At 37.8% G+C, this 25,117-nt stretch overlaps 1 protein-coding gene across 1 annotated transcript in view; it reads right to left on the reverse strand.

Annotated features, from left to right (window-relative positions):
- Dmd (dystrophin) overlaps positions 1-25,117 on the reverse strand; it is a 1,737,386-nt gene that overhangs the window by 119,957 nt on the left and 1,592,312 nt on the right. Inside the window, exon 56 of the mRNA XM_048796385.1 lies at positions 21,782-21,843. Within this exon, the coding sequence (XP_048652342.1) occupies positions 21,782-21,843 (62 nt within the window). The remainder of the gene's footprint in view (positions 1-21,781; positions 21,844-25,117) is intronic.

Below are 25,117 nucleotides of genomic sequence, written 5' to 3' on the forward strand. Positions count from 1 at the left end.
CAATGGGGGAAGGAACAGGTGGACTGACTCAAAGTGTCCATTCATCCAGAAGCCTAGGTATGATAGGACATGTATAAAAATGAAGCATGTGACAGAGAGTAATGTTTTCTTTTCAGGGTTATGTGCTAAGTATTCTGGAGACTAGATACTAATGACTAAATCCTGTTCAAGACACCAATTTGTAAGTAATAACAATAATAAAAATTCAGCCAGGCGTGGTGGCACATGCCTACAATCCCAGCAGTTAGGGAGGCTGAGACAGGAGGATCACAAGTTCAAAGCCAGCCTCAGCAACAGCGAGGTGCTAAGCAACTCAGTGAGACCCTGTCTCTAAATCAAATACTCCCCAAGTTCAATCCCCAGTACAAAAAAAAAAATAATAATTAAATAAATAAACTATTAACTAGTAAAATCTTTTTTTTAAATTCACCATTATGTGTGTGTGCGCACAATACACTTGACTCTAGAAACAAAATATTCAGTGTTATTGGAAAGACTTTTTATTAATTTATCTTTTTGCTGCTGCTGGGGATAAAACCCAGGGCTTTGTGCATGCCAAGCTTTACCACTGAGCTACACCCCAGGCCCCCAACTCGACTTGGATCATCTCAAAACTATGTAAGTTGCTGATATAAAGCAAGGTTTCTCTCACTTTCTGGAGGAATCAATCCAAGAATAAGGAAGATCCCTGGCCCAACACATGGATGCCCCTGAGGCTACAGGAGTGAGTGTTGTACCCTCCCCAAACCCCTCTACACACTTTTTGATTGTCTCCTATGTCACAGCAGGGAGAACCCATCCCCCTTTTTCTACCTCTTTTAGTTCTCTCTTCTCTGCTTCTGACACTTATTGACCCAGCTTTTATTCCCCTGGATACACTCATGTGAACACACCCACAGCAGCCTTTTATGTAGGTGACTATGTCAGCCCTTTTTGTATGAGTATTTCCCTAGAGTCTGAGAGAAAAACAGAAGTGACAGGTCAGTGGCAGAAGGAGTGACAACATTCACTGAGCGCTCAAGGGCAGATGCTACATGTACCTGATGCAATGGAGTCCTTACAGTGCCCCAAGTTCTGTGCAACCAGCTTCACTAGAGATAAACAAAATGAGATTCAGAGGTAGATGATAAATTCCTAAAGCTTGCATCCTTAGGGCCTGGATTCAAGGTCATAGATATCCAGTGCTCTTGATGGCTTTCCCTACTTCTCTGCTTTAGGAGAAGATGTTTTTCTTTGGCCAGTGTATCAGTGCTATGGTTTATATACTGGTTTGGGTGAGTATCCCCCCACATATAAGATCCATGATTGAAGGCAACTGATAAGCGGGGTGGTAATACTTGGTGCGGGGCAGACCTTTAGGAGGTGGGGCCCAATGGAAGGTTTTTAGGTCATTGGGGGAATGCCCTCAAGGAGTATTGTAGGACCCCACCAATTCTTTCTCTGGAGATGTGACTTACTGCTCCAACAAGGACCATCACCAGAAGTCCAAATCCATGGGGCCTTGTGATCTTGGACTTGAACCTCTTGAATTATGTGCCAAAATAAATCTCTTTTTACCTCCAAAGAAGCCTATGTCAGGTATTTTGTTAAAATAATGGAAAGCAAATACAATATAACTAGTAATCCTAATTAGCATGAGAGTACTGGAAGGAGCCTCAGAAGAACCACGACTCAGGGAACGAGGAAGGGGTGAGTGGTGGAGTGAGAAAGCTGTGCCATCATAGAAACCCTTGCACAAAGAAAAACAGAGAGGGAAACAGAACAATCAATGGAGTGGTAAAGTGACCAGAAATTTAACAGGAACACTAATGAAGAAATATCCACTCCTTCTTATCCAAGGAAGGTTTGGAAATAGAGGAATCAACACCTGCAGTACAAGTATTCACTATTTCTACCATAAAAAGTATGTTGCTCCCTCAGAAACATGTAGCTGCATTTTATTGACATAGTACAGTATATTAGGCCCTGTGAGGGTTAAATAAGATCCTGTGACTTGGGGACCTAACCTCCACTTATAACATTTTATTCCAAGTAAGCAACTAACTTACAAATAAACTTTTGGAACACAGCCTAAGGAAAAGTTCAGAAAGGCCTAAATCTTGTCTCAAGGCAGGAAATGTGGCTCTTGCCAGACTGCTAAAGAATTTTATGGATACTGGACAAAGAAGAATTAAATTCCTTAGGTAGCTTTAACTTATCTCTACCTCCTCATTATGGGTATTATTTGAGATATATAGACATAATTTACATATGTAACTTTTACATAAGTAAATATATAATTTATATATAAATTAAATATGATTTTTATTAAACACATAGCACCCTAGAACCCAAAGGTGTAATTGCCTTTTTCCAAACGATAATGCTGAGGACTAGCAAGTTCTTAGTAACCTGTTCTGGGTTCCCTAATCAGGAGAAAAACAGACTAGAAGCCAAGTGTTTCTTTCTCCTAGCAGACAGAGCCAGAGAACAAAATACAAAGGAGCTTTCTAAGTGGGGACTTCAAACCTACTCTGGGCTTAAGGGCTCCCAATTGCTCCCAATTTGAACAGAGGGCCCATGAATTTCATTAACCTTGACAAGTATCTGACTGGAAAACAAATTTTCCCAGAAGCCAACAGGGTCTAAAACTTCCCTGCTTTAGAGTAGTTTCCAGATGTTGAGAATCTTCTTAACTTTTTAAGATTTAGCTCCTCCTAAACAGCCCTGACACATAAAGTCATGGGTAGACTATATTATATGATGACATCAGGAAGTGAGGATATGATTTTTTTTAAAATAAAGAATAGCAGCAGGCCTAATACTGAATTAAGAAACCAGGTCCCAAACACTTCCTTAAGTGTGCCAGCTTATAAAATAAATTCATCCTTTCTGTACTTTTGATGATAATTTTAATTTCTCATTTGAATAATGATTTGTTTGTTTTAGAAGTTATGAGAGCTAATTTATGAAGCTTTGAATGGTTGTCCAGTTTGATTTAAAGGCCACTAGTTGCTGATAATAGACTTTCGACATTTGTTTCTGGGTTTCTGTCTCATAAAGCTACTAGTATAACTTTCCAGAAAGGAAGTTTTTATTCCCAATCCATCAGTCTGTTCTATAGGAAAAAAACTTTAATAATACAAAAATATGAAAGGTGATGGCAATCAATGTGTAAAAAGGGCATAGTTTTATATATGTCTGCTTGTATATTCATAAAACCTCTACAGAAGGAAAAAAGACTATTAATTGCCTGTAGCAAATGGAATTAGGAGACTTATTTTTCACACTACCTTTTAATGTTTGTGTTAAGTCAATCTATCCTACTTTGCCACAATTCTCTCCCTTTGCTTTCTTCCAAATTCTTGGCTTCATTCACTGTTTTCCAGGAGGGAACTACTATACATGGAAAAATCACTGGAGAAGAAAAACTGATGGGCTCAAGTTATAGCTATGATTTTCCAGTAAAATAACAGTAATAGTGGCTATCATTTATTGGGTGCTTACTATGTGTTAAAAACAAATACCTAAATTCTCATATAATTACCTATTATTTCAGTCCCATTTTAGAAGTAAGGAAATCAAAGGCCTAAGGATTAAAACCCAGATCCATGTGACCCTAAAGTCCTTTCTCTTCATCATTATACCATCTCCCTGGGTGCTTGGGAAAGTAACCTCACTTTTCTTAAGCTTCACTTTCTTCATTTTTAAAAGAAACAATAATAGTATCTGTTGCAAAGGCTGTTGCAGAACTAAATGAGATACTGTATCCTTAAAACTTCCAAGATAGGATTTAACAAGGAATAGAAGAACCTTACCCTGCCCCAAGTACTTTGTATTTGCAAAGTGCAATCAAAATTCAAATAATCTTTTTTATCAGGTAGATAACTCTGAAATCTTTCCTAAATTCCCCTTTTCAAATGCCTTTAAGGCATTTTGTCTTCAAAAATGCCACTGTCACTTCCAAGGAAAAAAGTACAGTTCAGGGACTAAATCACTGGTTTAGGCATTAAAACTACAGTTAAATACTATGCCATGTGAGCAAATTACCTATTTTCTCTGAGTTTCATCTGCACAATGGAGATAATAATAATACTTCATAGGGCTTTTGAGAGGATTAATGAGAAATATATGTTTATGGTATGTAAGTTCATACATCTATATAAACTGTCAAAAATAAATTTGTAAGATGAACTACAAGTAAGTATATAAGTCAATAAAATTCCCTATTGCCCCGATCAATTTACAATTTCCTTTTTTGTTGAATGGTATTACTCTACTGTTTCATCAAAGCTTCAAACCTAGAAGGTATCTTATAACTCTTCCCTTTTCATTAATAACTATGCAATCTCTTACTACTTCCAAGCAATTGGAAGATGGTAAAGAAGATGGTAACGGCTGGGGATGTGGCTCAAGCGGTAGCGCACTCGCCTGGCATGAGCAGGGTGCTGGGTTCAATCCTCAGCACCACATTAAAAATTAAAAAAAAAAAAAGATGTTTGGGCTGGGGATGTGGCTCAAGTGGTAGCGTGCTCGCCTGGCATGGGTGCAGCCCAGGTTCGATCCTCAGCACCACATACAAAGATGTTGTGTCTGCTGAAAACTAAAAAAATATATATATATTTATATTAAAAAATTCTCTCTCTCTTTAAAAAAATAAATAAATAAAAAGAAGATGATAAGGTCTTTTGTGAAATTGACATAGGATTTTTAAGAATTCTTATACAATGATAATAGGCAACTATAAGCTCTGTGTGTATGTGTGTGTATACAGCTCATGTATCCATATAAACTTGAATTTACACACCTTCAGTCATTTCAACTTGAGACATTTAAATCAGTCTTATATAAAGCAAAGTGAGTACGTGTTGGCATTAATAAGCTACTGTAACTACAGAAAAAAGAAAATAATAGCCAAGTACAGTGGCGCACTCCTGTAATCCCAGTGGTTGGGGAGGCTGAGACAGGAGGATCATGAGTTCAAAGCCAGCCTCAGCAACAGTGAGGTGCTAAGCAACTCAGTGAGACCCTATCTCCAAATAAAATACAAAATAGGGCTGGGGATGTGGCTTAGTGGTAGAGTGCCCCTGAGTTCAATCCCTGGTACCAACAAAAAGAAGGAAGGAAGGAAGGAAGGAAGGGAGGGAGGGGAAGGAAGGAAGGAAGGAAGGAAGAGAAAAAAAAGAAAATAACATGTTGAACCCCATTAATATGTGTAGTACATGCTAATAAAAAAATGAAGCACAGTTTAAAAATAATAACTTGGTTGTCATTTGGGTCCCAAAGATGAAAAGAACTTAGGATAACTAAGCATTCACCCAATGGCCACAAGTAGAGATTCTACTGTGTCCTCCACTGACTCAGGCAAGGACTTCTAACATGTCATGAGATCTCTGCATGTCCAGGATAACATCAACTTGGGTAACAGACAGGAATCAGTTCTTATATTTCTCTGTATCATGCTCTTTTGTGAACAATGTAAGTCTTCCATATTTGTGGGGTGGTGGGAATCAATGCTTCACAGGGGACTATAAATATAAATTGCCCATACGTATGGTATGAAGATATCTTCTTTGGTCCAAGACACTGAAGGAAACCTTCTTCCTGTTTGTTTGTTGGGTACTGGGGATTGAACCCAGGGATACTTTACCACTTTGATATGCCCCCAGACCTTTGAATTTTGTTATTTTGAGATAGGGTCTTACTAAGTTGTCAAAGGCCTCACTACATTGCCAAGGCTGGCCTTGCAATACTCCTGCCTCAACCTTCTGAGGTACTGGAGTGGCTGGGATTATAGGTATTCGCCATTGTGCGCAGCTTACTCCTTTATTCCTAACCATATAGCCCTTTTACTAAGAGAACCACTGCAATTTGGGCTTCTACATATATTTTTAAATGTAAAGAAACTAGAATTGGTACAAAGAATAAGGAATTCTAATTTAATGGGGAGACAATAGGTCTGCTGAGGATGGATAAAGAATTAGGCTTGTTTTGCTGGGAGAAGAGAATGCTAGGTATATAATCAAGAGTCTCTTGTCACTGAGGTCCTCAACACACAACAACAAATAAAGCTTGCGTTACATCAGAAAAGTCAGGAAGAAGGGTTGGGGATTTAGCTCAGTGTCAGAGCACTTGCCTAGCACATGCAAGGCCCTGGGGAAAAAAAGTCAAGAAGAGTTTCCAATGTTTAAAATAGTTTTGCTTTTTCATTACTCAAAAAACAAGTTGGGCCAGGTACAGTGATACATACCTGTAATCCCAGTGATTTAGGAGGCTGAGACAGGAGGATAGCAAATTTGGCCAGCCTTAGCAATTTAGGGAGAGCCTAAAAACTTAGCAAGATACTATCTCAATATAAAAAAGGCTGAGGGCTGGAGGTATAGCTCAGTTGGTACAGTGCTTGCCTTGCTTACATAAAGCCATGGGTTCAATCCCCAGCAGCAAAAAATAAACAAAAAATAAAAAGGGCTGGAGATGAGCTCAGTGGCTAAGGGCCCTGGGTTCAATCCAGAGTACCCCACCAAAGAAATACTTCAAAGAAAACACTCATGATTACTAAAGATATGCAAATAATAACAATGAGATAGTTTTATTTTCCGTATTACAACAGCAAAAGTAAAAATAATGCTCCATGCTAGAAAGGCCATGGTTAGTTGGGCACCTGATTATTAGGAGTCTAAATGGGTACAACCTTTTAAGAGAGCTTCAGGCAATATTTACCAAGAAGCTTAAAAACGTTAATCCCCTTTGACTCGGTGATTCCACTTTTATGAATCAAATATGGAAAGGTTTTATGTTTGTGCACAAAGATGTTCCCCATGTCTTACTTAGAGCCGCGAAAAAATTGGAAACAACTGTGGAAATAATTATCAGTTCCATGTTCTTTAATTGTATCTTGGCCAGAAAATGCAACTGAATTAAGAAGCTCCAACAAAGCCTTAACTGGCAATACAGACAAGAACCTTGAAAAAGACACACTAAATGTAGACACAAATGTTTCGAGAAGATGGAAGAAGCACTTTGCCAGCCATTGTGTCTTTCCAGAGAGATAAACTGAAGGTGACTGAAATCTGTTTGTTGTTAGAAAAATTAAAACCTACAGAAGCTCAACATAGAGTTTCTGTCTAAATTTGGTTGCTACATAAGAAAAGATTTCCCCTTAACATGAAAGTTTCCAAGGATAACTGCCTTGTCACCTGAGATCATAAATACTTGATAAAGGAAATTTTATCCACCCAATATTTGTGGTGGGGCCGGGCATGGTGGCACCCACCTATAATCCCAGCTACTACAGAGGCTGAGGCAGATCTCAAATTCAAGGCTAGACTCAGCAATTTAGCAAGACCCTGTCTCAAAATAAAAAATAAAAAGTGCTGGGGGTGGTTAGAGCTCAGTGGTAGAGGATTCCTGGGTTTAAACCCCAGTTACCCCCCCTCCAAAAAAAGTTTATGGTGGGAAACTGCTTATTCTGATTACTTTGATTCATAAACTTTATGTACTATACTTATAACACTTAAATGTTATTTAACAACCTTTTGATAATGGACTATTTTTGACCACACTGACTTTATTCTGTAACATCACTTACACATTAAGTGGGTTGTTTGAAGAAAGGCATCCTAACACTTTACTTGGCTTTCTTTTCAGAAGCCTGAATCTTTTTTTTTTTTTGAAGGGGGGGCGGTACCAGGTATTAAACTCAGGGGCACTTGACCACTGGGCCATATCCCAAGCCTTATTTTGTATTGTATTTAGAAACAGGATCTCACTGAGTTGCTTAGTGCCTTGCCAATGCTGAGGCTTGCTTTGAACTCCTTCTGCCTTAGCCTCCGGAGCTGCTGGGACTACAGGCATGTGCCGTGGTGCCCAGCAGAAGCTTGGACCTTATAGATTTATTTTCATAAATTCAACACAAAGTTTTCTTCATTACAAATTAATTTTTAAAACTTGAGAAAGTGGTTTTGTTGTTGCTGTCTTTTTCCCCAAAAGCCGTACCCTATAAAATACAACCAGGGAAAGATAAGACCCCCTGAAAACTGTTAAGACTTATTACAGTTAATGAATAAAGTAAGATGCAACATTATAGGCATAATATTATCTCAAACAACTATACAAATGCACAGGAGAAAAGACTGAAAGCAATTGTCTAAAATGTAAATAATGGCTATTTCTTTTATTTCTTGGTGCTGAGATACAAAGTGATTTTCTTTCTTTCTTTTTTGGTGCCAGGGATTAAACCCAAGGGTGCTTAGCCACTGAGATACATTCCTAACCCTTTTTACTTTTTATTTTGAGACAGGGTCTCAATAAGTTGCTTAGGTTCTCACTGAGGTGCTAAGGCTGGCTTTGAATTTGTGATCCTCCTGCCTCAGTCTCCCAAGTGTGTGCCCCCATGCTCGCTGTCTTTATCTTGAGCATAAACAACTATAAACAATGCAAGTGATATAATCAAATGTATGGGAGGTTATCCTTCCTGTCTAGACTTCTGTGTAGGCCTTTTTTTTTTTAATGCTACCTCCTTTCTTTAGGTCAGTTTCCTTTGAACAAACAATGCCCTGTCGGTGCCTTATTTAAGTCATCTCACACACAAAAATTCCTATGAAAGCTTTTTAGGCTTTGTGCATTTCTCATTCCCTGCATATTGTCATAGATGGCTGGCTGTGTCACCATCAATGAGATCTCCTGTACTTCAGTCATTTGCTTGCTGGTTCTCAGATCCACTCTCTGCCCTTTCCCTGCTCTTTAGATCTTTATTTCAGAGCATTTTCCTGCTCCCTTTCCCAACTGGCTTCCAGGCAAGTTTGGCCAATGGGAGTCGCTGGCAGAAGACTAGAGAAAAGGAGGACAAGCCAGGCCATGGTACTTCTCCCTCTCTCACTCTACCTCCAGAAAAAGGTCTGGCACCAGCTCTGTCTCTTTTCTGGCTCTAGCTCCTTCTTATGGGCTCCTTCCTCAGTGGTCCCAGCATCAGATAGATAACCATGGCATCTACTCTCTGGTGACACCATCTCTTTCCATTATCCCTCTATGCATAAGTACAGCATAAATTTTCAAGCTATCTGGATGACTTCTTCCCTCTTCCATCCTTGAGTAGACAGTTTCCTACATTGAATTCCTTCTGTTCAAAATAACTAGAATGGTTTCCATTTTCTGACTGGACTCTGATTGATAACATTTTCCAAGTCAAAAACTTTATCATCAAAAGTTTCAATATCATATAAGACTTTTTTTGCTTTCCTTCCTTCTTACCTCTGTAGCCATTCTCCTGCTATCATAATAGTACCACCACCATTTATTAGATGTTTATGCTGTGTTAGGCATTTTTCCAAGCATGTCACATAATTGCCCAGGCTTTCTCCATTCTTTGTACTTATGAATTATTAAGCATGTTTCTCTACCATTGTGTTTTTATGACACATATATATATGACTTTGAAGTTTATTTAAACTTTTGGGATTTTAAAGATATAGATAGAAAGAGAAATACTAAGGTAAAATATGTATATAAAATATTTATAAACTCATTTGCATTCACAGTTAAAGGTTATGGCATGTATTTTCTCTTCTAAATTGTATATTGTCTTAGAATTGGGAGAGACTAAACAATACAGTCTAATATTTATTATTAAATCCATATCTCTCCAGCCTCAAACTCAATAAGCTGATTTGCTGCTACAAATCATGGCCTCCAAATCTAAATTCATAAAGTGACAATAGAAAAGTCAAAGTACAATCAATTAGTTCACCCATTGAAACATTGTTTAATGTAAAGAGAACATGTACCATAGTTTATAAATTTGTATTTGAAATATATCACATTATACTTAATTATAAGGGGTAAAAGAGGCGATAACACTAGGCAGCAGGGCCCCGACCCTTAATCTTTGGCCCTTTCCTATGACAGGATGATTTTTATGTTTTGACTTCTAAAATAATCGCTTAGGAGTACCAAGATCACTTGACCTGAGTTTACATTTATGCCTTCAAAAATTAAGTGTTCTAGCCAGGCACTGTGGTGCAAGCCTGTAATCCCAGCAGCTAGGGCAGCTTAGACAGGAGGATCGTGAGTTCAAAGCCAGCCTCAGAAAAAGCAAGGCACTAAGCAACTCAGTGAGACCCTGTCTCTAAACAAAATACAATATAGGGCTGGGGATGTGGCTCAGTGATCCAGTGCCCCTGGGTTCAATCCCCAGTACCAAACATAAGAGAACAGCATGATTCAAAATATGGTCTATCACAAATATAGAAATTGAGGGTGCATTATGCAACTTTTCCAGTAACTTTTCATTACCATGACATTCAAATGCATTATCAATGGGTTCACCTCATAGAAGAAGGTATAGTCCAAGTCTAGATCAAGTGCTGCTGAACCTGTGTGATGCGTTATATGTCCTGTGAGTGCTTACTAGTCAGTTTCAGTAGAGCCATCTAAAATTCTGTGAAGTACTGTATGTTAAAAACAACAACAAAACAGCCCTTCACCAGCTCGAGAGGGAGTGTTCCGAAAGTGACAGTCCCTGGCTGGGCATGGTGGCGCACACCTGTAATCCCAGTGGCTCGGGAGGCTGAGGCAGGAGAATCACAAGTTCAAAGCTAGCCTCAGCAACAGTGAGTCACTAAGCAACTCAGTGAGACCCTGTCTCTAAATAAAATACAAAAGGGGCTGGGGATGTTGCTCAGTGGTCAAGTGCCCTGGAGTTCAAATCCCAGTACCAAAAATAAAAGTGACAGTCCCTTTTGAGGACCAGAAAACAAAACACACAAAGTATCACATTCTCACCAAAATTAAGTCTCATTTAAGAATATACATGTGAATACATAAATAAATGTGTATGTGCACATGTGCACACACACACATATATACACACACCACATATATAACATTTTCCCCAGTTACATAAGCTTCAATTTATGAGGGGGCACAAGGACGTCCCTGGAGTTATGCAAGCGAGCAAGACTGTGTGAAATGGCAAATTCTGAAACACTGTCACAGAATATCACCAATTCATAAATAAGCTAATGATTCATCCACTATGTCATAAGAGAGTCTTTTAGAATATTTTTAGGTCATTTTATTACTACTGTGGAAGGTACGGACTTTAAAACTCACTATCTATTTTATGTGAGTGTTCTGACTGTTCTGAATCTCTTTCCAGCAAAATTGCAGCTCCCAAGAGATATACAGAGGTAATCAGACTTGTGTGCTTAAAAAAGAAATATTGGAAATGTCTGAATAAGAACAGACACGTTTTAAGATGCCTTTTCTCCATGTGCAAACTCATCTTCTGCAGATCCAGCTACATAAAATTGTACACATCTAGCACTTTTCTCCCCGCTGCAGGTGTAACCTTAATGCTCTCTTATTTAGATCAAATAAACTTCAATTTAGCGGTTCTTTTAAATTGTAAACCAGTCAGAGTTTGAGAGGCCATTCTTTTTGAGTTTCTTTCTGAAATAAGCTTCACGAGATGCCAATCAGAAATATCTGTTTATTTATGTTCTTCTCTCAGAAGCTTTAAATCAAGTTATTTGAATAAGAAAAAAAAAAAGTTATCATAGAATTTTCCATTAAAAGTACAATAAATTTTGATTTGCAAATTGCATTTCTATTTTACAAGTGGGAGAAAATCAATTGATACTAATCAACGCAAAAAGGGCTAGTTTTAATTTTTTTTATTTTATAAGCATGGAAAAAGTAAAGGAAAAACATCTATAATGGCTTTAATGTCTTACATATTCTATTTTGCAAATCTGAGTAAATCTCCTGTGCTAACTTTGTCAGCTGTGGAATAGAGAATGTCATTTGGGATTCCATAGCTTAATTATGCTGATAGAGCAGTTTTATAAATCATGCTAGGAGTAATGGATATTCCCTTGAGAACTGTGAACTAGGAGCCATAAAATGTATGTTCTGGACTTGGTTACTTATCTTCTACTTCTGTCAGTATGAATAAGTTAAATCAGGTCTTGAGCTTCAGTCTGCTCAAGTCTAAAAGGAAAGGAAGGAGTTGCCCCATCTGCTAATATGAGAACATTATTATCAAAATCAAAAAACAGGACATACACTCAAAGGGTGACAGAACAGAAGATCTGGAACTAAAACTGAAGAAAATCCAGGTCATATGCCAGCTAATTTACTGCTGTGTAAGAGTTAAATATGGTTATTTCTGTAAACTGTACAATGTAAAGTGCTATACAAATAAATGCTATATAAATAAAAAGTATAATTATTATAAATGATTCTATTATTCATATCCTTGAAGTTGGTAGTAACAAAGAAATTAGGAGGTTAGGGCAACAGTATTCACACCATCAAGCCTTACTCTAGCCAGGAGTTAAATGAAACCCACACTTTTAAAGATGGAAGATCACTGTCCAACATGATTGTTATGGTTTAGATATGGTTATGAGAGCCTTAACTTCATCAGCGAATTAATTCCCTGATAGGATTAACTCAGTGGTAACTGTAGGCAGGTAGGGTGTGGCTGGAGGAGGTGAGTGCCTGGGTTCCTGCCTTGGGGTATATATTTTGTCCTTGTTGAGCAGGGCTCTCTCTGCTTCCTGGTGCCATGTCCCCAGCTGCTTTCTTCTATCACACTCTTCAGCCATGATGTTCTGCCACATCTCGAGCCCTGAGGAATGGAGCCAGCCTTCTATGGATTGAGACCCCTAAAACTATGAGACCCCAAATAAACTTTTCCTCTTCTAACTGTTCTTGTCAGGTCTTTTGGTCACAATGGCAAAATAGCTGATTAAGACAGTGATATATCAAAAAAGTAAGCCCAAGGTCACACCCAAGCTGGGATATGAATCTAGATATTCCTTCTAGTTCAAGGCACTGGTATAGAACAAAAGGTAGAGGTTTGATACTTAGCAATACTTAAGGAGCTAGAGGCAAAAGCCAAGGAAACCTAAATACTGAGTAACTTACTGGAGAACAGTTTAGTTTACAAAATGTGCTGAGAAAAGCATTAGGACAAGTGCCTAATGCAAAAGGAATTCATAGTCATTCTGAATCCTGCAGTTTCTAATCTGAGAGCATCCTCAGGAGGGAATACTTAATGGAATGTAGAAAGCTTATCAAAAGAGAAGGAGAATGAGCAAACATTTACAATATTCCTTCCTGTTGAGCAAACTGAAGAAAGAGGTACAAGGATTTCTATGGCAGTGATCCTAACTCTATCTTTGAGGGTATAATTCCTGCTTCTTCTTCTTCTGATTATTATTCTTAGGTGGCAGAGCCCTGCACATGTTAAACACATGCTTTGCCACTGAGCTACACCCTCAGTCCTACAATTATTTATTAATAATGGTATTCGGTTATCTTGAAGCTCTTAGTCTCTAAACTAGGACTTAACTAATCCTCTTAACTAGGACTGCAGAAGAATCGCACTAACCTCAAATATATTACACCCTAAAATTAAGCCCTCATTTTAATATTATGAAGCACTTCTGAGGAAACAAACATGAGGTTAAGGGTAAGAATTCATAAAATATTAATATTTTGAAAATTGAAAACTTTTGTCTTCCCAGCAATTCGGAAGGCTGAAGTTGAAGGATCACAAGTTCATGTCTTGCCTCTGCAACTTACAGAGGCCCTCAGCAACTTAGAAAGACCCTATCTCAAAGTAAAAGATTTAGGCCGGGCGCAGTGGTGCACACCTGTAATCCCAGCCGCTGGGGAGGCTGAGGTAGGAATATCCCAAGTTCAAAGCCAGCCTCAGCAAAAGCCAGGTGCTAAGCAACTCAGTGAGACCCTGTCTCTAATAAAATTCAAAACAGGTCTGGGGATGTGGCTCAGTGGTCAAGTGCCCCTGAATTCAATCCCCAGTACCAATAAATAGATAGATAGATAGATAGATAGATAAGATAAATGGTTTAATAAAAGGGCTGGGAATGTGGCTCAGTGGTTAAGCTCCCTTAGGTTCAATCCTCAATACTGAAAAAAAAAAAATTGAAAATTTTTGTATCATTTGAGTAAGTACCTTGCTGGATAGTAGGTTCCAAAACCTGGACAACAGACATGCTAGATCTTTCTATAACTTTAGGAAAGGAGAAGAACTTATAGTCTGAAAGAAAACTATTGGTTGAAAGGGATCCGATGAAGTAAAAGGAAATTGGAATAGGTAACATCAGAACAGACAGTGCATCTAAAATCTAATAAATTGTTTGAAATAAAGTCAGTTATCTTTCTGAAGCTTAGTGATTCTTCATGTTATCCTACTTTTACCTATGTGTCCTTTGTACTGTACTATTCCTCTGTTGTTTTGATGTACATTAATGTACAAAACATAATGTAGTTTAGAAAAGAACCATGGGGGGACCACTTAAAAATTTTATTGTGTTTATAATTACTATACCCCCAATCAAGCAGACTAAGAAATATTTTTTCAAAGTATTTTAAATGACACTTTTTTTTCAACCCACGGCCTCAAACATGCTAGGCAACTACTCTAAAGTGGAGGAGCTTTTTAGAATTTTTTTGGTATTTTTGTTTTACGTATTTTTTTTTTTTTTGGTAGTACTGGGGATTGAACTTGAGGGCAATTCTGTCACTGAACTACATAAATAAAATAAAAAGGACTAGAGAATCCTTTTTATTTTATTTTGTGACAGAGTTTTACTAAATTAACAAGGTTGGCCTAACCTGGGATCCTCCTACCTCAGTCTACTGAGTCACTGGGATAACAGGTGTCCCAGTCCCACAATGATCTTAGGGGACTAAATGTCAATTACCAGGGCAGGCTTTTAATCATATAATTGCACTTCAATGTTATATTATTATTTGAAAATAAATTCCAGAGCACATTACCATCTAATACCTACTGATTTTTGTAAATGCCTTTGGAGCCTTAAAGAGCTTTAAGTTTTAAATCACCAAGATAACCTAATAAACAATATTCTTTCCTTTATATTTATAAAACATGCTGAACGAAACCTGAAATTCACCTCATGAATTCAGCATATTATTACTTCTAAGAAAACATAAGGAATACATCCTCTCAACAACAAATGAATGATTCAGAGAGGCTTTGTGGGAAATACCTCAAGAGCTTTCCTACCGGATACCATCTTGCTTCACTAAGCCTGAAGAACACAGAGGGATGCATGATCTTTTTTTCCCCCAGAATGTTTATTTTTAAAGCAGGAATGATTAAATCCATTTGTCAGCAGAATCAGCCTAAAGGTACCTCTCGAAAAATTATGATCACAGCAAGTTTTTTAAACAATCTGCCCCACCTTCAGCCCATAGTAAGAGAAAAAATTCTTCTACTTTTTTCCAATACACTAATTTTAAAGATAAAGATAGTAAACTCTATAAAAATGATATGGGAAATTTTGTTTTTTATATCCTACTCACCCCATTACTCTCTATCACAATTCTATGACTACTGGGGGGAGTCACAGAAAAATACTAAAAGAATAGTGGGAGAACACCACAGGTTCAGTCCCCATACTCAGGAACAAAGAAAAAAAAAGAAGAAGAAGAAAAATGCCAAGAGAAAACTGTTTTCAAAAATTGTTTTTGGTTATTTCTTCCTAGCAAAACATGAAGCCAAGCCAGGTGTGGTGGTGCAGACCTGTAACCCCAGTGGCTCAGGAGGCTGAGGCAGGAGGATCACAAGTTCAAAGCCAGCCTCAGCAACTTTGCAAGGCCCTCAGCAACTTAGCAAGGCCCTCAGCAACTTAGCAAGCACCTGTCTCTAAATATAAAACAAAAAGGGCTGGGGGTGTGGCCCAGTGGTTAAGCACCCCTGGGTTCAATCCCTAATATCAAAAGAAACAAACAAACAAAAACCCAAAAACACTGCTTCTGCAAAATTATTAATGTTATGTAGAAAATTTTCTAAAGTCTCAAATTCCTAATGACTCTCTGGTTGTTACTGGGAGCATTTAAATTTTTTCATTACTATAACTGCTTTGCTTGTGTGGGATTCTGACAATATTTTCTCTCTCATAACTTGGAATTCTTTTATACAAGTACACAGCCTAAAACAAAGCAAAACACAATATTTCCAACATTTGTTGAAAGCCCATTCTAAAAAGCCCTTTAAGATCTGTGAGGGAAAATCTAAAATTAATTCTCTTGCTTTGTCTTTTTTTTTTTTTTTTCTTTTTAATCCAAAATTAGTCCTGCAGGTGTAGCTCTTAACATGCATTAATATCCTGGGTTTGATCCCCAGCATTTAAAATAAATAAATAAATGAAAATAAAAATAAAGTGTTAGTTTTGTGTTCTCTATTACTAATTTTCCCCCCACTGCTGAGGATCAAACCCAGGGCCTATTGCATAGTAAATGAGCTACATCCTCACCCCTCTACCATTAAAATGTTTAAGTCTGCTTTTTTTGAGATTGAACATAGCTAGAAACTAAAAACATATAATTTCCTCGAGTTTAAATTTACCTGAGGAAGTCCATGAAAATCAGAATGTTTAAATATAAATTATGAACATAAAAGTATACAGCATAGTATGTGTGTATGTGTGTTTGTTTTTTCTGTCATGGGTTTTCATGGGTTCAGGACTTGCAGCAAAAGAAACACTAAGGAATGGCATGGGGAATTCATGAAGAAACATTTTTTACTAAATAGTTAATGGTAAATAACATAAATTCACTGTCGAAAATCAGGGGCAAAAGAGTGAAAAAGAAAAAGACCTAGATTTTTTTCCAAGTAAATTCTATCCTCATATCAGTTAATGTTCATGTGCTACTTTTTCAGTCCTTCCAAAATGTTTTTGGCTTCCAATACTGAGGGCAGGGAAACACCTGAACGCTTCTGCAGGTAAGGCAAGTAAAATAAATGTACGCTGAGCAGGCTTCTTGGGATCTGGGCAAATTAGAGAATGGAAACTTCCTTAGAAAGGGCATATTTGGAGCCGGGCGTGGTGGTGCATGCCTATTATCCCAGCAGCTCTAGAGGCTGAGGCAGGAGTATCACAAGTTCAAAGCCAACCTCAGCAACAGCGAGGCACTAAGCAACACAGTGACAACCTGTCTCTAAATAAAATACAAAATAGGGCTGGGGATGGGGCTCAGTGGTGGAGTGCCCCTGAGTTCAATCCCTGGTACCAAAAACAAAAAGAAAGGGCATACTTGGAAACTGTAATACCACATGCATATGGTGAACGACTGCTACTTCTACAGTAAAGATATATCTGGAGTGGGGGGCACAGAGGGGACAAGCAACATCTTGGTATTTTCAGCATGTCATCATAGAAAGTTCTGGTGTCTGGGTTGGGGTTGTAGCTCAGTGGTAGAGCGCTTGTCCTAGCATGTGTGAGGGACTGGGTTCGATCCTCAGCATCACATAAAAATAAATAAATACAGGCATGCTGTCCATCTACAACTTTAAAAAAAAAAAAAAGTTCAGCTTTCCTTAGGAGGGAAGGCTAGGGTGTGGCCTCAAACCTTTGACACACCAGACCAAGATACCATTTCTCCTTTGATGAACTGAGTAAAGTTAAAGGCTTCCAATCCCCTAAGCAACTTAGAGACCCCGTCTCAAAATAAAAAGGGCTGGGGGGATGTGCATGTGACTCAGTGGTAAAGCACCCCTGGGTTCAATCCCTGGTACAAAAAAAAAAAAAAAACAAACTTCCAATCTTCTCAAAAATAGCAATTTAGACCTAAAGGGATGCCTCTTGAATAAGAAAAACATATGCCAATAAGTAAAAATTAAACTCAAGGTTTCTTTTCAGTATGTTATGCTTACATTTCAACTTTGAAACACTATAATTTACGGAGGGGGGGAACAGGTGGCCAAGGCTGGCAATTAATCTTGTAGGTCATCTCAAGAGATGAAGACATATCACAAACTAAATCAATCATTCTATGGGTGCCAGGCAACAGTGAAAGAAGGAGTACCTGCTGTCTAGGAACTCGCTGTACCATTTCCAGAAATATCATTCAAGTAACCTTCTATCCCTAAGAAAAATTGTCAATTTGTATGTATTTGTAGGATTTGTGGCTGGTATGTGGTGACCAACATAGACACACTTCACTGAATGAATAAAATCAATGAGATCAGTGAAAACACAAACAAAAGAGCAGGGTCAAATCCTAATATAGCCCCCTAAGACTATGTAGCCCTGATCAATGCCTCTCTGAACCTGATTTCACTATCCTAAGAAATGTGAATGTTGATACTACCCACCATGCCAGTCAATTGCTGGCATGTCATATACAAGCAGGTCCCAAATAAACAGAATTTATCAAATGATGAGTCATCTTCTGATAAAAAGTTATTGGCCCAAGAGGGCTGGGGATGTAGCTCGGTGGTAGAGCGCTTGCCTAACATGTGTGAGGCCCTGGGTTTGATCCCCATTACCAAAAAAAAAAAAAAAAGCTGGCNTTCAATCCCCAGGATGGAGGGGGTGGGGGTGGGGGGCAGTGTGTGGGGGATGATTTTTCAAAAGGGGTTATACAATTGATCACATTTACATGACTGCATTTTATCATATGCAAATTATACCTCAATAAAGATGATTTAATAAAAGATAAAATTTGCAATATATGAGCCATAAAATCCCCTCCAACTGTAAAATTCCATTACTTTCTAAAATCCAGTGAGTTGTCCCAGGTCATAAACTATGCAAGACTATTGGCTTTGAGTTTACCATCACATCCAAACTACTAAGAAAACTTTATAAATATGATGATTACATTTACACTTAAGTACCACTGAAGGTGAAAACACCTATAAACTGACAGTCTGTGATTAACGCCTTTTTGGGGGGGTTTACCAGGGATTGAACTCAGGGGCACTTGACCATTAAGCCACACTGAGTGCCTATCTCTAATAAAATACAAAATAGTGCCTTGCTAAATTGCTGAGGCTGGCTTTGAACTCGAAATCCTCCTGCCTCAGCCTGCTGGCAATTAGCACTTTTAAACTACTATGTTTGTAATTTTTCAGGATAGACAATTAAAAGAAAATGTTATCCTAGAGGCTCAGGTGGCTGAGGTACAGGATGGAAAGTCAAAGCCAGCCTCAGCAATTAAGCAAGACCTTAAGCAACTTAGTGAGACCCTGTCTCTAAATAAAATGTAAAAAGGGCTGGGGATGTGGCTCAGTGGTTGAGTGACCCTGGATTCAATCCCTGGTACTTAAAATAAATAAATAAATAAATAAATAAATAAATAAATAAATAAAAATGTTAGAGAACAATCTGCAATCAAATGGAAACATGGTCATAGCACATTTTTAGGTGAAAAAAAAAAGCAGGTCACAAAACAGAACGATTCAATTTTTATAAAAATGTATCTATTGAAGGAAAAGATGTTTTAGAAACAAAATTTTGAAGGCTACTAAACATTAGTTAATTGTGTCAGGAACAAAAAGCCTGTAATCTGTGATTTAGGAGGCTGAGGAAAGAGGATTTAAAGTTCAAGGCCAGCCTCAAAAACCCAGTTTATCTCTGTGTCAAAACAGAAAATAAAAAGGACTGGGGATGTGGCTCAATCCAAAGTACCCAAAATAAAATAAAATTAGTTAACTCTTAAGGGTGGTTTATTTGTCTTCTCTTTATTTTGTTAACTTGATTATTTTCAAACTTAAAAAAAAGGGAATAGAGCTGGGATATGGCTCAGTGGTACAACACTTATCTATCATGTACAAAGCCCTGGGTTCTACCCCTAACACCAATTTTAAAAAGTACACCAGTGTTACCTTAATGTTAATTATTTTGTAATAAAAGTAAGTTATAAGCCAGGCTCAGTGGCACACTCCTGTAATCCCAGTGTCTAGGGAGCCTGAGGCAGAAGGATTACAAATTGGAGGCCAGCCTCAGCAATTTAGTGAGACCCTCAATAACTTAGCAAGACCCTTTCTCTGTACAACCACAAGAATGGGATCATAATTAGAATAAGTTATACTCCATGTATGTATAATATGTCAAAATACACTCTACTATCATGTGTATCTAAAAAGAACAAATAAAGAAGGGGGCGGTGGTACACGCCTATAATTCCAGCAGCTCAGGAGGCTAAGACAGGAGGATTGTGAGTTCAAAGTCAGCCTCAGCGATGCGGAGGTGCTAAGAAACTCATTGAGACCCTGTCTCTAAATAAAATACAAAAAAAGGTTGGGGATATGGCTCAGTGGTAGAGTGTCCCTGAGTTCAATCCCCGGTACCAAAAAATAAATAAGTAAAATAAAAATAAAAATAAAATAACAATAATAATAAAATGGAAGGGATACATCTCTGTTGTAAGCACCCCTGAATTCACCTCTGAGTTCAATTCCAGGTGAAAATAACGTTACAATGTTACAACTAGAGATCATGGTAACATAAGTGGGAAACTTACTAGTGGTCTAGGTCTCTGTAAGCTACAGGAGGCTTACAGACAAATTTAGAGGTCCTGAGAGTATTGGGCTAGGAGATGGATTTGCCCAGCACAGCTGCTACCTGCTTCATAGGAAGCCTTCATTCTCACATCTGCCAAAATACATATTCAGCTCTTCCACCTGTACTATAAACAGTCCAACATTAAAAGCCAAAAACATTTTGTAGGGGCTGAAAAATGTAGCACTTGAAGATTAACTGATCCCAATTTCATTTAAATTTTTACAAGTTTACACACTTACTCCTAGACTGAAATAAAATATTACAGATTGAGGATGTAGCTCTGAAATAAAGCACTAGCGTATGAGAGGCCCTGGGTTCAATCCTCAGCACCACCAAAAGGAAAACAAAAACAAAAACAATCTGCCAAACTGAAATGACATATCACTTGAAATGTATTAGATATCACTGGCTAATAGAATTATAGGTGACTTTTCCTTTTTCATACATATTATGTACATTTTTCAGTTTTTCTGAAGTAATTCATATCATTTATAGGCAGAAAAAAAGTGAGGTAAAACAATTTTTTTGGTTAATATCGCCAACTTTACTCCTTAGTGACCCTATAGTTAAAATCCATTAACCGATGAGCATCTGTGACAGAAAAGCAGTAGCAGCTGCACACAGACCCTGTACACATATATACAATTTATATTCAAACACCCTGATTCCTGTGGGCTTCATCACAAAGCTTTAAACCCAAAGAGATTACCTCATGTGTTTTAGTCTATAAACATGTCCATTCACAAAAATGCAGACTTTAAAAGGTAGAGAAAATATGACTTTTTTAATTAAAAAAATCTACCCACAATGCAAGATAATTCATTTCAGATTATTCTGTACAAGGCTAAAATGACAGAATAAATGAAGGAGAGTCTGAAGAGATTGGCGTTCTCCCCTTATCTGTAAACTTGTATTTCTTCAAAAAATTCCAAGTTATGAAGGGAAGGACCCTAACAGGCTCTCACACAAACAGCAAACAAGCCATAACAGAGCAATCATTTAAAGGATCATACTGATGACCTGACAGGCCTTAGGAATTGTGATCAATTGAAAAGATGGCAGAAAATTCCTCTATACAACATTTGTTGGCAAAAGCATCATCTTGGTTTCACATGGAAGAAATCAATAAAAATAACTTGAAATAATTTTCTTTCTTTGTGGGGAAAAATTGCCATACATTACAAGTGTTTTTCTTTGGGGGCATCAAATAAAACTATGAGGACCTTTAGGGATGTTGAATTTTCAGGAATCAGTGAAATTCTAAAAGTTATTTTTAAGAAAGAAATCTCTGAAAAAAAAAGAAAGCTAATTGTTAATTATCAATAGAAAGATGCTACGATTTTTACCCTTGAAAATACCTAGTGACATATTTATACAACAAATGATTTGACACTACAAACTATACTGAAAGTCATCTGTCATTTAACCTGGAGGAAACATGGTCATATCCTTACCTAAAGACTGGTAGAGCTCTGTCATTTTGGGATGGTCCCAGCATGTTGTTTGGGTCTCGTGGCTAAAACACAAAATAAAAAGAATCACTTTAGAATTTATGATGGGCAGTAGGAAAAATGGGGGAGAGTGGCAGGGAACAAGATGTTTACTTTTGAATCATTTGGCATCTTTACTTCCAAGGACTTTCATAGAGTAGTGAAGACTGTTTATCTTGCAAACAGAAAGGCCTGTTGTCATTTTTTTAAAGGGAAAAGCAATATGAACATTATTTGGTTCCAGAATTTGTTTCTTTTCTTGCACCCACAAATCGACTGCACTTCTGTTATAATAAATGGACCTTGTTATGTAATCAATAATCAAAGATGAGAATTTCTTCACCCATTCAATGTGGAATATACAGAAAGGACACTGACAATTGATTGCTATTCAACTCTGTCATGAGAGATACTGGACATTAGTTCCATGGCTATAAATCACTTCACTTCTCACTCGCTTTCACCACTGGGACCCTTCTCCATTACTCTTCCCTCTCCATATCCAGATCTCATATCTGTGACACTTGTATTCCATTTCAGCTTAAGGTATGGCCAGCGCCCAACTAATATATCATACCTTCCTTCTTCCCATTACTTTTAGAATGTCTTCTTAACTCAGTACTCTCTACACCACTTCACCTCTTCCTATATTTACTTTGGCCTGAATGAAGCATTCATAGTTCTCCATTTCTCGGGAGTGTGGTTGCCTGCTATCAGCTCCTTCCACAAAAGGAACAAAACACCTTTGTTCCTCATTCAATTACATGAATAAACCCAAGAGAGATAACTACATATACTTTTCCTTACTTTGGCCCATCTACATAAATCACCATAGCATCATATTTCCAGTTTCGGGGATTACATGATGGGCTATGATAACACAAAATGCAGTTTTGAACAATTTTTCAGTATGCAGAGCCTATTCATAATCTTTTAGGGGGAGGATAGGGAAAGGAGAAATTACTTTAATTGCGGTACTTCAAGGGCACCAGAAAGTAGAGAGGCCTCACACAAAAAGAGGAATTTGGAGAGGGAGCAATGTCACAGGGACTCAGCACAGGTTTGGATTTTAGAGCTTTGCGCCCAACTGGTTGTGAAATTTGAGGCAAGGCTACTCACCAGAGAGAGTTAAAGAACTACTACGTGATATAGGAAATTGACTGTCACATTTTGGTGCTCAATATGTGGTTGTTTTTGTTATTATGTGGCCTTCAAATTACTATCCATTAAAAGCAAACCTTGTATTAGTTGATTACAATACAGATGTGAATCCAACTGCAGTAAGCCAGTCACCCTTCCTAGACAGCAAAACATAACACTCACTGGTAATACCTTTGTTTTAAAAAAATAAAAAGTAGAAAACATAAAGGAGTTTCATAAAAATTATCATAAATTGAACAATGACATATGGAAATTAACCAAACAGTACCACTTCAAAGGCCATCCCTATGATATTTACCATTCAGTGCAGAGCAGAGAAGACTAGTGAAATCAATTTGCAAGAAAATGTTCACTTGTGATCCGGCTCCCTCATGTAATCCCAGGCTGAGGCAGGAGGATCACAAGTTCAAAGCCAGCCTCAGCAAAAGAATGAGGCTAAGAACTCAGTGAGACCCTTGACTCTAAATAAAATACAAAAAATAGGGGTGGGGATGTGGCTCAGTGGCCAAGTACCCCTGAGTTCAATCCCTGGTACCAAAAAAAGAAAAGAAAATGTTCACTTGGGAAGCGCTGTCTCGCTCTCTTCTAAATAAATGTTCATTTCTGTTTTATTTTTCCACAGAGAAAATGCACATTTGAGGAATGTTAACAGGGGCTTATCAGTTGAGGGAATGTAACAGAGTGACATGGAAGTCTTAGGAGTAAGAAGAGCAGGAGATGCAGTCCATGCTTTAGGGAGTATTAGAAAACCCCATGACCAAGCCGGTTTGCGATTTGGAGAGGGGCAGGCAGGACTGGTACTTTACATGCACAGCACAAAGAGACCGCAGCTTGCAGCTTCATGGAAAAAGTGTTGCTTGTTCTTCGGCATTTTTTAGCTTGCAGAGTGATGGGGTACCAATTTTGTACACAGGTGCACAGCAAGTAAAGGTTACCTTTTATTGAAACCCCCCCTACTCAGGTCTTCCCAATTTCCAAAGGTCATCCAAATATGAGCACCAGGGAGGGAAGAAGGGAAACACACCTGTGCCCACATGTACAGGCCCTTGCTTGGCACAGTGCATAATGAAACAATATCCTATTTCTAGGATATTTGAGGGACTGTAGCATCTTCAATGGATCTGAAAAAAAACATTTGCCTAAGCTGATAAACCTGACCAGAGACAGAGAACTACCCTGAAAAGTCACCACCTAGAATATACTTCAAATCGGAGGAGCATGGCAAAGAAATTGACTTGTACCAAATGCAACTTGTACCAAATGAGAAACGTGCATAAAATTTACAAGAGAATCAGAGAGAGAGAGAGTTAATGAGAGCTTCATGCAGTACCCCCATCTGTGAGAAAAATTCTCATGACTGTCAATATACCTACATTACCACCTTTCAAATGAATTTATTTTGCAGGTTAAAAATTATGAAAAAGATTTTAGAAATTATTTTTTTAATCCACAAGTCCTTAACAAAACTGAAATTTACTTTGCTGGAAGACATAAGAAATTGTCAGCTCCATATCCCATCCCTTATTTGTGTGTGGCGACCATAGTCCTTGATAGGTACTATTCTACCAATTACCTGTGATTTTGATTTTAGAAAACATGAATAACACGGATAAATGAACTCCTTAAATAATTCCAAAAACCAACCTTTTAAAAAAATTTTTTGTACCTTCCTCTCCTCCAACACACACACCCTTTATTTTTAAGCAATGCAGAGTAACCAGAAACACAGATTTAGATTTCACCTTTGCAGTCTTAGTTTCACTTCATCTGCAAACCAGTACTAAAAGAAAGAAGTGAGCACAAGCAAAAAGAAGAAAAGAAGAAAGGGTGTGACTAATCCTTAAAACTAGAAAAATAATCTTTTAATCAGTTAATGCTAAAAATGCTTGGCAACACAGCTGAAAGGACTTCAAATTTTTGAGCAACTACATGATAAACCAAATATTCACTTTACTGTATGTGGGTGTTTTCTACCTGTGGTGAACACAAGGTCCTACTGGGACATATTTAACACCCTCAAATAGACAGGAAAGATGGATAGGGATCCCATGAAATGATAAACACAAATCTACGTAACTCACATCTATATTCTACCTCTTAGGACAAACTGATTTTTTTTTTTTTTTTTTTTTTTTTTTT

The sequence above is a fragment of the Marmota marmota genome, unplaced genomic scaffold (assembly GCF_001458135.2).
Source record: "Marmota marmota marmota unplaced genomic scaffold, marMar, whole genome shotgun sequence".
Taxonomy (NCBI): Eukaryota; Metazoa; Chordata; class Mammalia; order Rodentia; family Sciuridae; genus Marmota; species Marmota marmota.